The 16,651-nt window shown below is 42.9% G+C and overlaps 1 protein-coding gene across 2 annotated transcripts in view; it reads right to left on the bottom strand.

Moving 5' to 3' along the window:
• LOC132871786 (BTB/POZ domain-containing protein 2) overlaps positions 1 to 16,651 on the bottom strand; it is a 29,389-nt gene that overhangs the window by 6,063 nt on the left and 6,675 nt on the right. The window contains exons 2-8 of one of the 2 annotated variants that reach the window (XM_060906291.1): positions 12,225 to 12,344; positions 11,916 to 12,072; positions 11,567 to 11,672; positions 6,107 to 6,304; positions 5,746 to 5,938; positions 3,684 to 3,771; positions 3,428 to 3,574 (exon numbers count right to left, since the gene is read on the bottom strand). In XM_060906291.1, coding sequence (XP_060762274.1) covers positions 3,428 to 3,574; positions 3,684 to 3,771; positions 5,746 to 5,938; positions 6,107 to 6,304; positions 11,567 to 11,672; positions 11,916 to 12,072; positions 12,225 to 12,344 — 1,009 coding nt within the window. The remainder of the gene's footprint in view (positions 1 to 3,427; positions 3,575 to 3,683; positions 3,772 to 5,745; positions 5,939 to 6,106; positions 6,305 to 11,566; positions 11,673 to 11,915; positions 12,073 to 12,224; positions 12,345 to 16,651) is intronic. The other variant, XM_060906292.1, reaches the window with a different exon arrangement.

The raw sequence follows: 16,651 nt of genomic DNA, 5'->3' as shown, positions 1-16,651 counted from the left end.
ACTTGGAGAGCCAAGTATTTTCTGAGGTGGTACTTGGTGAAAAAAGTTTGAGAACCACTGATCCAAGAACTAGATTCTTAAATCAGACCTGCCAACTCTGAAGAAGAACAAGGAATAATTCAGTCAGTCACTCTTTTTCGAACCAAAATGTCAGTGCATTTCTAATAAATATAGTTAACTGATGTTAAAGTGCATATCACGGGTAAATTCAGGAGCAAGATCAATGTCTCATCTCATCTCATTATCTCTAGCCGCTTTATCCTTCTACAGGGTCGCAGGCAAGCTGGAGCCTATCCCAACTGACTATGGGCGAAAGGCGGGGTACACCCTGGACAAGTCGCCAGGTCATCACAGGGCTGACACATAGACACAGACAACCATTCACACTCACATTCACACCTACGGTCAATTTAGAGTCACCAGTTAACCTCAAGATCAATGTAATTCTCCTATTTTATATTAAACTTTGGTCAAATATCTGTCACATTTTGCATTTTGTGCAATGTTTTTACCTTGCGCAATACCAGAAAAATTCAGTTGAAATCAAGCCATTTGAGGCGAATTGGTCCGCCTCTGAAAAAACTTGGCATTTGGATTTCCCGGCAAACATTGATTTTCATGGCGTCGCGTGCGGGACGCCTCCTTTTGAATCCTACGTCAGCGCTGGTTTGTTTATGAGAAAACGACCTGGTGATTTTCTGCAAATTTCTTCAACGTTATCACGTAATTATTAAAATGGTTAACAGATGTATCGTAGGAGGGTGTAGCAACACCAATCTTGATGGGATTAGTACTCATCGTTTCCCACACTGCGCTCAGGTGACAATTCCATATATTTCAATGCAAAATCGCTAGCTGCTAAACTTGGTCTACACAGGCTGTGCACTGAAACTGTGGCAGCCTGCTGGCGCTTCTGCAGGTAACGTCACGAATCTGGCTCCAGACTCCCTTGGGATTTTTCCAGACGAGTTTTGTTATTTTATTTTTTTCTGCTGTAGACAGATGGCCTTGTGCAAAATTACCCTTCTGGATGAGTGTGTAAAGGGACATACTTTCATATTAAAAAAACCCAAAAAACAAACATGAATTTGGTCCAGGATATGCACTTTAAGTTAACTATATACACATCTATAATGCTATCTAAATGTGAAAATACACTGTGGCCATGCAAAATGGAGGATCGGCGTTACAGTCAGCTCTGTGTTTTAGTATAGCGGAAATGGCGATGAGACCGATAGACTTCCTGCTGTGACGTCACGGATCTCAACGTCATTCACTCGGACCGCTACCTATATGAATCACTTTAATCATAAAAATGACTATATTAGATTTATTGTTAACGCTTAAAACTATTCTTGTGTGTTCCATTCTTGAGGTCTCAAGGCATTTATAAACAAAAAGTGAGGCCATGGTTCTGCATATGTGCCCGAATCCAGAATCCAGGGACACATGCCAGCCCGGGGGCATTTTGAGTTATTGACAGATTCAGAAAGTACAGTTTCTAAGCTTTCCAATGACGCCTTCCATGTGGAGATCTGACAATATTTGAAGAATGTGTGGCCTTTTGAAAGTGTATACTTCTTAAAACAGGAAAGGGAGAAAATCGCCCTCAAAGTTTTCCATCTCAGTTACTCTGGCTGCAGGGCGGGCACATAATGGTGCTCATTTGCAGGACATTAAGGAAAGCCCTACCCCCTACGAGCTAGCACGATACTACTTTCATGTAAACAAAGATCACCACGTCAATTTTCCTTCCATGCAAAGTATGCCCAAAATAATTATGAAGTACAAAAATAAGTCCTAAAGTATACCTTAACGTTTTGTGGTTGAAAAATTACTCACACCGTTAGAAAGATAGCACGATGATAACACAACACTAGTTTCATGTAAAGCCTCGGTCACAACCGGCCGTACGTGCTCCTACGGCCGGTCTACATGCAAAAAACGCACGAGAGCGCGCGTGTGAAACACACGAGAGCGCCCGTGTGATGTGCTGATTTTTGAGCTGCAGACCGGCCGCAGAGGTTCTTTGTCATGTCAAACAAACTCTATGGGCGCTTACGTTTTTTTCAGGTTGCAAGACAAACTTACGGCCAACGCGCGTCTTTCTCCATGAAAAAAAAAAAAAAAAAAACGCAGCGATTTGGGAAACGCCAAAAATCACACGGCCAAAAAATCGTACGTCCAGTTGTGACCTAGGCTTAACCAAACCACAACACACTCTGTTACATGCAAAAATAACCACACAGCCTTAGATTAATAAACTTTCCCCATCAGAAAGAGAAACGGCGCCTTGCACACACCAATGCCTCCGATGGAATGTAATCCTAGCTTCCTTTTGGTTGCGTTTTTTTTGCTAGAAATGGTTAATCTCCGATGTAAAAACCGTGTGTCTGTTTGCTTCGCGGTGTTTCAGCTCCTCTGCGCTCTGTTTAGCTTGCTCATTCCATAGTGAAATTATACGCCTGTATGCAGTTTAAGTAGCCACGAGCTCAGCTCGTATCATACAGCTGATTCGCGAAAAAAAAAAAAAAAAGACTTAAATCATCATGTGAATGGCCCATATGGTAATTTACCCACACCCCCCAGCAGGCTACAGTCCTGACAAAAACGAGACAATTTGCAACAAAAAAACGTATGCTTTTCCAACAAAACAATCTATTATCTGAAATACTGATTGCATTCTTCAAGATCTCAACTTGCACATGATGGAAAAAAACAAAAATCACAAATTTCGAAAAAAAAATGCTTCTTTTGCGATTATCTCAGATTCGTTTCGGCCAACATGCGTCCCTGGATCCGGTGAGGGGTCACATATATGCTTTAACAGTGAAGTTTTCAGGTTTTTATTTTCAATGTTAATCAAGTTAATATCATCAACAAAGGTTTGCTTTTCTTTTATTTCTATGCAAAACCAAAGAAAATTATAAAATTATGTAAAACCGTAACAAATTCATGAAAATAGCTGGCAGGTATGTGGCACGGGTGTAAAAATTAGGGCTCAAATAGTGAAAGAGTGGTTCAGGAAGCATAAGGAATCGTTTCTCCACACAGGAACTGGCCACCAGAGTCCTGACCTTAACCCCATTGAAAGTCTGTGGGATGTTTGTCTTTTTTGTTTGTTTGTTTGTTTGTTCTTCAGGAGGTGGGGTTTTGTTTTTTTTTTGGTATTGGTTAATCAGCCAAAATTCCTTTTGCAGTTGGGCACTATTCCTGAACACCTGAATAACTGCGAATCACTCCAGACTCCTCTGCTTTTTATCGGTGGCAAAAAAGACGACTGCTCTTTTTGTACATTTTTGAGTAAATAACTCGTACTAGCATACTCCGTTGAGAAAATATGGAACTCCTATGTAAATGCGTGAGAGTTGGCAAGTCTGCTTTATGAATGTGGAGAGGTCGGAGTACTGTGCATGGCGAGTCATACCTTAAGAGTGGCGCAGGCTGTGTAGTTTACATTGGGCAAAACCTCCACCGGCTCTTTGAACATGACCCTGAAGGTGCTCGATGAACCGTCACAACTGAAACCCGTGTCGTTCTGTCCAAGGACTGTATTACTGTCTGTGTGAATGATCTGACAACAAGAGCGACCAAAACAAATAAAACACATCTCTTATTTACACTCTCATTTAAAAAAAAAAAAATTACACTTCTCAATGAGTAAAAGATGAAATGAGCCCTACCTGTATGTTGACCTGATAATCTGTGGGTCCGTGTATAGACCCGTACAGTCCGAATCCCACAACAAATATCCTACGGTTTACACAGAACCTGCCACAGGAGAGAAAGAAAAAAATGGAAATTAAGCAATTTGGAAAAAATTTAATTGACAGATATTGTATGGCGTTTAAGCAGCATGCCTGCACAGGTCTCAGATGATGTGGTAGGGTTGTCCATCAACTCATCAGAGTGGTGCATGATCTCTCATCACAGACCAGACAATGCTGCAGTATATACAGTATGTAAAAACTTCTCATTATCAAATTAGTGTAAATCCAGTTCACTAGATTTGTGGTTTGATGTCATTAGTTTTGAGGCCACTGACTGGTTAGAAAAAACGAGTACCCTGTTTCGTGTTTAGTTTTGTACAAAGCTGTAGTGTTCTCTCTTACCCATAGGCCATTATTAAAAAATGTTCCGTTTCCAGTCCACCGGCCGGGTGAGTGCCGTTTGTGCGGTTGAATTTTTTTTTTAAACGCCGTTTTTTCGACATTTTTTTTTCGGGTTCGTAAATCTAAAATCGAACTTGACAGTTACGCATTCCCAGGGCTTTCCACTAAGGCCCCTACTAGCCGGCCATGACAAATAAGTAGCCAGCTGGGGGGGGGGTTTAAACCACAAAAACTCCTGTGCATGCAGTTCCCAGGATTAAATGTATTTTCCACAGACCATTTATTTATTCACTTTACTCAAATACAAAGTAAAATGGCAGTAAATCTTCTTTCTTTTCTTGCGTATTGCATCATGAGGCGTTCCTGGCTTGTAAATCTTTTATTTTCAGTGCATGACACATTCACCCAACTGAGCATGCTATGAATTAACAACGACAACGGTCTGCAGTGGCGGCTACACAATTAAACACTCAGCGAACATTTCTCCATTTGTGTATGAAAATACACGCCAACCAGTCAGTCTGGTTTCATTTACAACCAACGGTGTCTTTTGATGCCAGCACGTAATTGAACGAGAGAAGACTGGTTTACCGGAGACAAAATAAGCGTCATCTCTGCTTCTGTTACCTCCGACAACCCCGACACACTACTGCTTCCGCTGAGTGCGCGCGCACACACACACCGCATGTCGGGGCCGCGGATGAGTTACTCTCCCTTGATCAACGAAGTCGGCGGGGAATTTGTGGTTATTATCGGTACAAACAGCGCGAATCACAACTTAAATGAGTGCGGTTCAGTTTGACGTTATTGTCAGTCCGTTAGATAAACATTTAATTTTATTAAAATCGAAAATTAATATTTAGAGCCTGTGGGCTACAAAAATAAGTCATTAAAGTAGCCGGCTGGACTTAATTGTGTAGTCGGCTGTATGGCCGGCAGCCGGCACTTGTGGAAAGCCCTGCATTCCGCGCAGAATATAGAACTGAATCAGCTCTGCGCATGCGCCGTGCGGCACAAAAAAATGTCAGCCACCATGAAGGAAGGAGATCCGGAGTTTTCAAACATTTGCGTAAGTGTGAAATCGCAAAATGGTATTCGAGCGAACAACAAAATAGTAAAGATTCAGAAAAACAAATCATTCATTGATCATTTTAATAGTGTAATTTCATCCGAACTAGGCCTCACGGTCGATTTAGAACTACAAAAAGTCCGTGTGTCGGACATTTTAAGTACCTTTGTAAAAGTTTTGCAAACGTTGCAGTCAGCATTTAAAATGCTAACTTAAAGTTTTTGTACAAGTTTCAGTTGATTTAACTGTCATATTTTATTAAATGTGTCTGCTTTTGTAATAAAGTACTGAAAGAAAAAGCAAACACAGCACTGCGATTTCTTATCCATCCATATATTAAAAATAAATAAATAAAATAATAATCCCTCCCTCCTGACTGAAAATTTTTTTGCTCACCCGGTGGACAGGAAACGGATTTTTTTTTTAAGGATGGCCTTAGTGCCTGAAAAAAAATCATGTTATGATGAGTACTGTCTAACGTCATTAGATTAGATTTAGTCCCTTGGAATTTGTTATCTGAGTGAGTGAGTGAGTGAGTGGGTGAGTGGGTGGGTTTGTTCTGACCGGATACGGTCGCTGGTCCCACTGTATCCCCAGCGGCTCTCGACCTGGGCGAAGCGCGTGATGCTGCACTCTTTCCCACGGAGGCAGCAGCGGGGCCGATCGATGAACTCCACTCGCGGCTTGGGGTTTACTGTGAAGTGGAGGAACAGACTGACCACCTCCCTGTCTGTCAGAATGCCTGACTGAGCAGGACCTGCACACAGTGACATTAACATACACCACTGCAGGACAACACCTGAAGGGAGATTCCCTTAGGTCCTAAAGCAGAGTGTTTAATTCAAGCCTATTCATTCTTTAATCCCTTTCAGGACAAGTGCAGGGAAAGCTGGCTGTAATACTGAGAGCGTATACTGTGACATACCTGCTGCAAATTCCTCTATGGTCATTAGAGGGAAGCGGATGAGAGTGAGGGCTTTCCCCAGAACACGCCTCTTGTTCTCAGGTGTGGGCTGCAGCTGCTGCCGGTGAGCTTCTGCCTCGGCCCAACGCACCGCTGCGCCAAACAACCGAACCTCCCGCACCCCGAGCGTGTCCCGCTCCAGCACAGCTACGAGCGTGTCTGAGAAACAACAGCAACATGACAAACTGAAAAATCAAACATGTAGGTTTTTTTTTTATTTGAATTGTACACGAATGTTGATTGAACCATTGTAGAGACCGAAATATTTAATATTTCCCTGAGACACCTGAAAAGCGCCTGCACATCATCGTCATTATATCTTAGGCAAGCCATAATCTTGACAATCTTAACTGCTCATATGCTACTCATGTTGTTTATAATACTTTTATTTAATATCTACATAAAACAGAACAGGGCGGCACGGTGGTGTAGTGGTTAGCACTGTCGCCTCACAGCAAGAAGGTCCGGGTTCGAGCCCCGTGGCCGGCGAGGGCCTTTCTGTGCGGAGTTTGCATGTTCTCCCCGTGTCCGCGTGGGTTTCCTCCGGGTGCTCCGGTTTCCCCCACAGTCCAAAGACATGCAGGTTAGGTTAACTGGTGACTCTAAATTGAGCGTAGGTGTGAATGTGAATGGTTGTCTGTGTCTATGTGTCAGCCCTGTGATGACTTGGCGACTTGTCCAGGGTGTACCCCGCCTTTCGCCCGTAGTCAGCTGGGATAGGCTCCAGCTTGCCTGCGACCCTGTAGAACAGGATAAAGCGGCTACAGATAATGAGATGAGAGACGCTGAGTCAATGTGTCAAGTTGTGCATAAACTCAATCATAAATTATGCGACCTCTTTCCAATCTGTCTACCTCTGCACACCTACAACACTAGAAACAAACATCTCATCACAGGAAAAAGGCGAAAGCTAAAATGCACCAGTTTCAGCGTTGTGTGTAGAGGACCACAGATTTGGAATGAGTGTCATTTTAGATGACTCTAAAAATGTCACGCTGTATTTCAATCTTTAAGAAAAACTTAAAGAAACAACTATTGTCAATGTATGTTTGATTGACCAGTCATGTATATATGGTGTACCAGTGGTGTGTTTCCTCTCATCAATGTTGCCCTGAAAATTGTTGGCAATGCTGCCCTTCACAGTCGTATCCTGCCCCTAAACTGTTCTGTCCGGACTTGTTTTCTTTCCCTCACACACAAAGTTGCATTTGAATGCTGGGAATAATAATAATAATAATAATAATAATAATAATAATAATATGTTCAATTTATATAGCGGCTTTCTCAAAACCCAAGGTCGCTTTACAATAATAAGCAGAAGGAAAAAAAAAAAAAAAAAGGCCACCAAATAGAGGTCAGGATATCATTCCAGTGGTGTAGCAGCCACAGTCCCACCAAAAGGCGCACGAAAACAAGTCCCACATCTCCAGCACAGCTGCCACGACGCCACCGAGCAACATCGCTCAGAACATCACGCCAAGCATTAAAGCACAGAGCGCTGGACAACCCCGATGTTAAAATGAGCAACGAGCTCACTGCAGGCCATAGCTGGGAGCACAGGCATCACCCACAGCGAACCAAGGCCTGGAGGGAACCGACGCCCAAAACTGGGTCCGGAGCTAGACCACAACCGGCGGACAAAAACACTCAAACAAAAACGCAGAAAAATTTAAACAAAAAAAAGGAGAGAAAACAAAATAAAAAAGCTCCGGTGAGAAGCGGCAGCCAGAATGCGCACGACGTACTCTCAACTTAGTCTGGCTAACGCAACTTCAAAGCTCTGCGAGCATTTGGTCTGGCAAAGATATTAAGCCCAACCGTTTCCCAAAGCGCGTGGTTGACCCGCCTCCCTGAAATGCCTCAGTTTGCTACTGGTCGAAGCCAGAAAAGGCTGTGACGAAGCTTAAACCAATCACATCACTCTGACGCATGTGATGCGACGGAAACTGCTTGAGTAACAGGAAGAAGGAGGAGGAGAATAAATACCTCCAGGGCTGCTCTTTGCTCCGTTTTCAATGAGAACTTCCCATTGAATGCTTTCAATACAGCATCTACCGCTGTGTCAAAGGCTTGCCGCTGCTCCATGTTCGTAATGTTTCTAGTGAATGAAGCGCTTCCGGCATAGATTCTGTAAACAATCTATGGCTTCCTGTCGCAGTTCTACTACGTCACTGCCTTGAACACGCCTCTACCCAGGGCCGTTGGAGATGCTCAAAGTTGATTGGCTCCCGATTTTTCGGGAGCTTGGAAGAGCTGGAGATAGCTTGCCTTGCCAGACTAAGTTCGCAACAGCCCCCCGTGTTGCGTCACACTTAGGATGGGCGGGCCCAGGCTACTCTCAACTGGAAATGTATGCGTTTGTGTGTCTGTCTTATAGTGTGGTGTTGTATTTAATGTCTGTTGTGTTAGTGTGATTATGAGAAATTGGACCCGCTACTATGAGCTTTAAGTAGCTTCCTTGGGGTGCCCCCTTTTTTCAAACACCGAATCACTGTAGTAATGTTAATATGTTTGTAAGCTTTCTTTTGATGTGTGCATGTGTGAAAAATCAATCAATCAATCAATCAATCAAAAAATAAATAAACACACAAGTTGAACTCGAAGGGCACCAGCATCGATGGAGATGCCTCCACCACCACCAAGCCTAGTCCTTCTTACAGTGTTGTAGTCGAGTCACTAAACCTCGAGTATGAGTCCAGTCTTGAGTCCCCAGTGTTCAAATCCAAGTCATTAAAAAAAAAAATTTTCAAGTCAGGTCCACTATTGATCCGAGTCGAGTCCGAGAACAAAATTCCAACTGCACCATTTGAAGGTGGCCGTTTTAGCGCCATTACGCCACACCAATTCAATTAGTTGGTTCTCGGAATCACCGCTTGAAGAAAATGGAAAAAAAAAAATCGAAATCAAACTCCCGCCAACAGAAAAGGTCACGTGACGTGAGATCACGTGACATCGAAAACCAATCAAATCGCCCCTTTCACTTTCGTTAAAGACTTGTGAAGTAGCCTACTCCTGGTCAAATCTTTTTTTTTCTGTGCATTGTAGATGTTCAATTGACTGCAATTCAATTGTTTATTTAGCCTATCCGTTTACTGGTTTGCCTGTATTGTTTGGTCTATTTCCACCGCTAATTTTACCATCAGAGCATTTTTTTTTTATTTCGCTCGCTCGCTTCATATTTTTCCTGAAAAAATCCGAGAACCAACTAATTAAATTGGCGTGGCCTTAACATGAGTTTGTTTCGAACATGCCGTATGAACAGGTGAATGTGCTTCTCTTTATCAGGCAGTGTGAAGTATTCTGTCAGAGATGGTTGGGAGACGGATGCAAGTGCAGAAGGTGTGTTTATTAATACAAGCAAAGACAAACAATCCAGAACGGCAGACAAAATCGTAAAACAGGCAATACGGTAGGTCGAGCGAGGCACAAACAGGCTATCGTAGACTCGGCAGAATCAAAGACGAGAAACAGGAAATCAGGGATCAGGAAACCAAACAAGGAAATAAGGCTCGGTAATGTGTCAGCAACGTAACTCAATACTTCGCAAAGTAAGTGTGTTTTCACAGTTTTAATATAGGCATGCTGATTGTGTCTTAATCCTGTGCAGGTGTGAGTCATTTACGGCGCGCGCGAGAGTCCATTTGGCACGCGCACTGTCCGGAGCGTGCGCCAGAAAGTCTATCTGATGCACATGCCAAGGCGCACAGGTGTGACACTCTTGCACAAAATTAGTACAAAATGAATGTAGATATAAATATTTTATGCCAAATTATTATGGCACGTTACAAAAAAAAAAAACCCAGAGTCCTCGTCTCCAATTTATGAGTCCAAGTCAAGTCACAAGTCCTTAAAATTAGGGCACGAGACTTTAGGTGTATTCAGACCAGGATAGTTCGATAGTTCACTTGCTTTGGTCCGAACCAAATGTTTTTTTTTATTTTTTCATTTTGGTGCGGTTTGCTTTCACACTGTACCATTTTAGTAAGCGGACCAAAATCTGTCAACAAAGCCGCGCGCCCTGAGGTCGTTCAGCTATTGGTCAGAGACGACACGCGCACAAAGCGTTAAGTTCAAAAGTAGTCATGGAGGCTTTCTGTGCTGTTAAGGCCAATTTATGCTGACAACCCAGTCCTCGCAGACGGCGCCGCAGATAGCGTCTGCGTAGCCCCCCCACCTTCGCAGACGCTCTGCGCGCACCTCCCAAAAATTGTGACCACCGCAGAAGCCTCGCAGACAGCGTCGCAGACAAGAGGGCTCTGATTGGTCCACTCTACATCCGCTGTACACGCACTTCCGCTTCCCTACTTTCCCGGTTTGGTTTGTTTTCACGACCGCCATTTTTAAAAACACGAGCGAAGATGCAGCAGCACGAAGAGCGGTTGATCGAGGAAGTGAGGAAGTACGTACATTTATACGACTCCAGTTCTAGTCATTATAAGTAACCGGAGGATAAACACTCCACTAACCACACCCACCAACTACTCCTAGCGACTTCGCGCCCCCTTGCGTTGTGGCGGTGAATAACATCGCGCACGCCTATTACTCCCCGCTCAACGATAAATTACAACTGTCTGCGAAAAGCTATCTGCGAAAGCCTTGTCGCAAGAGCATGCAGAGGCCTTTATTCTTTTTAATGTCATCAAAGCTATATGTTTTTTCCAGTTTTTACTGTTTTCACAATTGTGCGATTACTATGCTGTTGTACAAGTAATTTATCAACGACGATGACAAAGGGCAAGGCGGCTACGGAGGATAGCGCTGATGAGCGCACATCATGTTGTGACAGTTCTGGCTCTTCACGCAAGTCGCTAGTACCGCCACTTTTTGAAAGAATGTCCCTGATTTTAATGTAGGTCTGACGGAGTTTCTTCACTTTTAGCCGACATTGTTCTGGGGAGCGCGTGAACCCCTTCTCCTTCATTTTCTCACTGAATACAGCAAACACGTCGGCATTTTTGTGTGTTCTCTCCAAAAGCTCAGATATGTGGACATCTGTCCATATATCCACAAGGGTACGCGTTTCTTCCTCGGCCCACGCTTGCCCCCTACTCATTTTTTGTACTCTGTAGTCTAGCCTACCACTGGTCTGAATGACTGAACGACTGTTGTAAGGTTCCCTTGACAACCGAAACAGTGTTTGCACTTTGCGGTGGAGTGTCAAGACTCTGTTTCCCATAATGCTCGACAAATGACGGAAGCTCCCGAGGTACAAAAAAGCAAAACTGTCGGATTAGGTCCGGTCTGCTTTCACACCTCCAAAAGATCCGCACCAGGGTTCCTTTGGTCCGGACCGAGTCCGACCTTGCAGCTCGGTCTCGGTCCGCTTGTTTGGTCCGGACCAAACAACGTAGGTGTGAATACGCCCTTTGAGTCACCATCTGGAGCCCTGTAAGTACCAGGTGCCAGTTCTCACATACATACCCAGATCGATATCTGTGAAGCCTTCTGCAGCCAGGGCATCACCTGTGTTCTTGTCAATGTTCTCGAGGCACAGACTGGCCAGCTGAGGTTCATCAAAAAGCCTGGCCTAGAGAAATAAAACAATATCAAACAAGATTGACACAAAAATGCTATTTACAATATCCAATTATCTGTGAAATTATTTATTCTGCCCCGCCCCACTTTCCATAAAAGGCAACAAACAGCTTTTGAGGTTCGTTTAAAAAAAAAAAAAAAAAACTAGCAGCATTAGCTCTAAAAAATGATAAACTGCTCCTTAAAATCATCGGAGCGTATATAGAGATTTCTGTAAGAGTTTGCAGGGCCGTGCCTGTGTGAGGAGCATGAAGGCGTTGTCTGCCCGCAGGTTCTTCTTCAGGAACTCCACACAGTGAGCCTCCAGCGCCGGGACTGCGTATTTCTTTGCTGTATACAGAGTGGTCATCACAGTCTCGGGTCCGATTTGAACCTCATCAGAGTACAGGAATCTGGGTTATTTAAAAAAAAATAAATAAAAAAAAAAAAAATCACACATGCTCGGGCATGATGAAATGGTGGAAATGTCAGTAGTTACTGTGCAATCCTAATGTAAATGCACAACTACAAAGCGCAAATATTTCTAATAGTATAAAAACTGTACTTGAGCAAAGCCAGGAAAGCAGCAGGCTCTACGTCTGGCAGCTCGATCTCTGTGGAGGTGGTGGCCATGCCGCCGTTGAACATGGCGTCAAATACAGCACTGCCAACTGCCAAAACAAACCTGCAAAAATAACAACAGACTGACTATATGACTCGGCACAAGAATTTTATATAATAATTACAGGGCTTTGAACCGGTTCAAGGAACGAAAACGAAAACCGGGAACTTTTTCTATTTCACATGGAACAGAAACGAAACCAGAAACTTTATTATTTTTTATGCTCCGGAACAGAAACGCTTATTAAAAATAATGGTAACCGGTTAATACCGGTTTTTATTTCGTTCCTCAAAGTTTCCGTAGCCTACAAATAAAAAAGTCATTCTTCTCCTGCGCAAGTTTCTATGACCCGCTGGGGTTCACTTCCTGTGTGACGTTCGCTGACTGAATGGAGAGAGCGGGAGGGTGGACTACTATCACGTCTCCACATCTTAAATAAGAGGTAAATATTGCAGTCTATCGTTATTCAAAAACGTCAATTTCAAACACGATATCAATATATTTGTCCACGTTAATGGACAAATATATTGATAACACACTAAACGAATTATCTTTCATTTTTGGCACTTTTTCTGTTTGTGTAGATGGGAAGACATACTGAGAATCCAAATCGCCAACATTTGAAATAATTGTTTTGAATTATTTCTTGTCTTATTTAATGAAGGTTGTAATAGAATTAGCCTACATTTGGCTTAAGCTGGATGAGACAGAGACATAATTTTATAGCCATTTGTTAAACAGCTGACAGGGAACATAATTAACCGTTCCGGGAACGAAATTTTTTTGTTCTAACCAGTTCGGGAACGTCTATTTAATGGTGGAACCCAAAACCGGAAACGTTAAAATTCTGTTTCTGTTCGGAACGAACCAATAGGAAAAAAATTCTGGTTCAAAGCCCTGATTGTGTATAATCATCTAACTAGTCCTGGGTGTGTTGTTGGCATAACGCACAAGAGAATGACACTACAAACAAACCTGACTTCTTAGGCATAAGGCGTGTCCAGAGTCAGTTAGACAATACGTCATATTATTATACATATGCGCCACTTTTTCCATGGAATAAAAACATGTATTCTATTCCCTTCGAGTGGGTTTATTCATGGCATGCATTAGTTATAATACTGCACGTTGTCAAAACACAACACGACTTCACACGTCAGAGCTCATGCGAAGATCCAGTGACAAAACTTTGCTGCTGCGCAGAATCATTTCTTTGTCGGCCGGGAGAGAGAGAAGACGGGGTTAATTCAGTGCTTGGTTTAAGCACTAAATAAATAAATTGAAAACTGAAACTAAAGATGCGCTGAACGCCTGAAAGGCTACAAAAACTTCATTATATATTCTTCATGCATATTTGCAAGAGAAAAACATACCAACGGACAGTGAAAAACTGGAAAAGATACACGCCAGAGATGTAAAACTTCCACACTAGCGAGTGACTGACAGTTTGTACACAAACATGGCCGCGAGGCTTGCTTCATTAAAAGCAGAAGATTTAAAGATAAAGACGCGCTGGACACCTGAAAGGCTTTTAAAACTTCACTGGATATTCTTCACGCGTATTTGCAAGAGAAAAACATACCAATGGACATTAAAAAAAAAAAACTGGAAAAGAGAGCAATAGCAGAAATTTTGTCAACGTTCTACTTGGATTTGAGGAAAAGTGACAGAGACTTTTACAAGACGACTTCACTCAGCAAAGCCCTTTTGTTTTGAACAACTGCAATGTCAGGGTTTTTTCTAGAAAAATTTAGTATGAGGGCGCTCACCATGGCGAGGGAGCAAAGCGGCGGGGGGTGGGGGTGGGTGCCGGTTGTCCGTCCCCCCCCTCCGCCGTGCGAACCCTTTGAAAAATTGAGGCTCCAATGGGACATTCTGAGGCTATCCGAGAGGGAAATTGTAACAAATTGCCTGTCAACATTGAAAAAGAAAGAAGTAATCTTCTTCTGCCCCGGACAGTCTTTGGCTTTCTTCCGTTTCGTGCCGCGGGATGACATCTTTAAATGCCCAAGTGTCAACAAAAACAACTTGCGAACTACTTCTGTCAAAAGCTCCCGCGCCGGTGGATGAAAGGTCATTCAGTCTCGAGAAATCTCGCTCTACAAGTCAGCTGACCTTGTATGTAACCCATGTCAAATCTCGCGAGAACAGCCGCGACAAGTAAACAACTAAACAACATGGCGCTGCAGTCTGGAAAACGCCAATTCGGATTGTTTTTGCACCGTCTGGTGGTGCATCTACTATGATTGGAATATTTTTGGAGTAATTATAACATATTTGATGATCAGACACAGTGTCACGTGGTGTTGCTGGGATGTTTTCATGGAGAAAAGATCGTTTTGAGAAAAATTGCATGTTGTGCAGTAGCATACAAGTGCATGGCCTAAGTGTGACTTGGGGTTCAATCGGCATTTCGGTAAGGGGGCGCACGCCAAGAGTAAGAGGGCGCAGCACCCCTGTTTCCCGGTTTAGACGAAAGCCTGAATGTAACAATGAACTACGACCAAAAGTAACTTTGAACTTGAACTGTCAACCTGTACATAGCTTGTATACAAGTTGGGTTGTTGTTCAGGCTTTTTGGACTTGTACCATTTTTATTGTTCCGACTTTGTACATGTACATTGGATTGACAGAACATTGAATTACATTCGATCAAAATCAGCATTCAATAACGACAAGTTACACCCCTGTTCTTAACTTTTTGTAAAATCTATAATTGTTCCATCAAATGTGTATGTATAATAATAATGGCTGGTTTTTTCATGGTATATCAGATTATATTCCATTCAGCTACTCGTCTTCAACTCGTTCAATATCATGCTAGCTGAATGGAATCTCTCTGATATACCACTCAAAGTCAGCCGATATTATTTAAATATACAACGCAATACCTGGGTTTCATTTGTTATACTGATTTTTTTTGGGCGGGAAGCAATACTACAATTCTAGTCTACAGTCTATAGTTTATTATTATATCCACATTCACTGGATATGAGCGATCACACGCTCTGATTGGCTACTCTACCAATATTCAGTGCTGTAAAAATTCACTTCCAAAACCCATATTAAGAGCATTTAGAGCCACAATACAAACAAACGCATCATGTCTCTGCCATCTCGTCGTACATGGCTTATAGCCAACTCAGCACTACGTGCCTCGTCGGCTATCAGCTCCTGTACGACTTGATTTTGTAGAATAACTGTTAATAATTATACTGCAGTGTTGAATTCTCGATTCTGATTGGCCAGAAAGTCTTGATTAATTTTCTATAACAGCAGCTCTGACAATAGTGCCAGCTGTAGTTCAGGTCATGGGTTTATTTTAACGTGCTTATTCAAAGGGTAGTATCTCACTGAGCTGCGACAGCCTGTGACACAACAGTTGCGATAAAATATGTAAATTAGCGACAATTTTCACTTGGAATCACACTGAATTGATTTTCGCATATTTTATCGCAATTGTTGTGTCTCCGACTAGTCGCAGGCTGTCGCAGCCCAGCGAGATACACTCGCACTTCCTGTCTCACGGAAACTCACTTGAGAAGGGTTCGTGACGGCTTTGCGACACCAGCGATGCACTTGCGGCTATTTTGAGAGAAATTGTGTCACACGAATTTTTTGAACACGTTCAAAATTTCAGCGAGAAAGGAGCGACACTTTGCGACTCATGCAAGGAAATTGAGAAGCCCCGCGAAAGTTTCAAGACACTTTTGAAACGCTCTCGCAAATGATGGTCACAAGCTGTCGCAGCCCAGTGAGATACTGGCTTAAAGTGCATATCACGGGTAAATTCAGGAGCAAGATCAATGTAATTCTCCTATTTTATATTAAACTTTGGTCAAATATCTGTCACATTTTGCGCAAATTTTTTTATCTTGCGCAATACCAGAAAAATTCAGTTGAAATCAAGCCATTTGAGGCGAATTGGTCCACCTCTGAAAAAACTTGGCATTTGGATTTCCTGGGAAACACTGATTTTCGTGACGTCGCGTGCGGGACGCCTCCTTCTGAATCCTACGTCAGCGCTGGTTTGTTTATGAGAAAATGACCTGGTGGTTTTCTGCAAATTTCTTCAACGTTATCACGTAATTATTAAAATGGTTAACAGATGTATCGTAGGAGGGTGTAGCAACACCAATCTTGATGGGGTTAGTACTCATCGTTTCCCACATTGCGCTCAGGTGACAATTCCATATTTCAATGCAAAATTGCTAGCTGCTAAACTTGGTCTACACAGGCTGTGCACTGAAACTGCGCAAGCTCGCGCAGCCTGCTGGCGCTTCCGCAGGTGACGTCACGAATCTGGCTCCAGACTCCCTTGGGATTTTTCCAGACGCGTTTTGTTATTTTATTTTTTTCTGCTGTAGACA

The sequence above is a fragment of the Neoarius graeffei genome, chromosome 23 (genome assembly GCF_027579695.1).
Source record: "Neoarius graeffei isolate fNeoGra1 chromosome 23, fNeoGra1.pri, whole genome shotgun sequence".
In the NCBI taxonomy this organism is placed as follows: Eukaryota; Metazoa; Chordata; class Actinopteri; order Siluriformes; family Ariidae; genus Neoarius; species Neoarius graeffei.
Note: the sequence above shows the minus strand (reverse complement) of the source record. Positions and strands in the feature narration are given on the sequence as shown.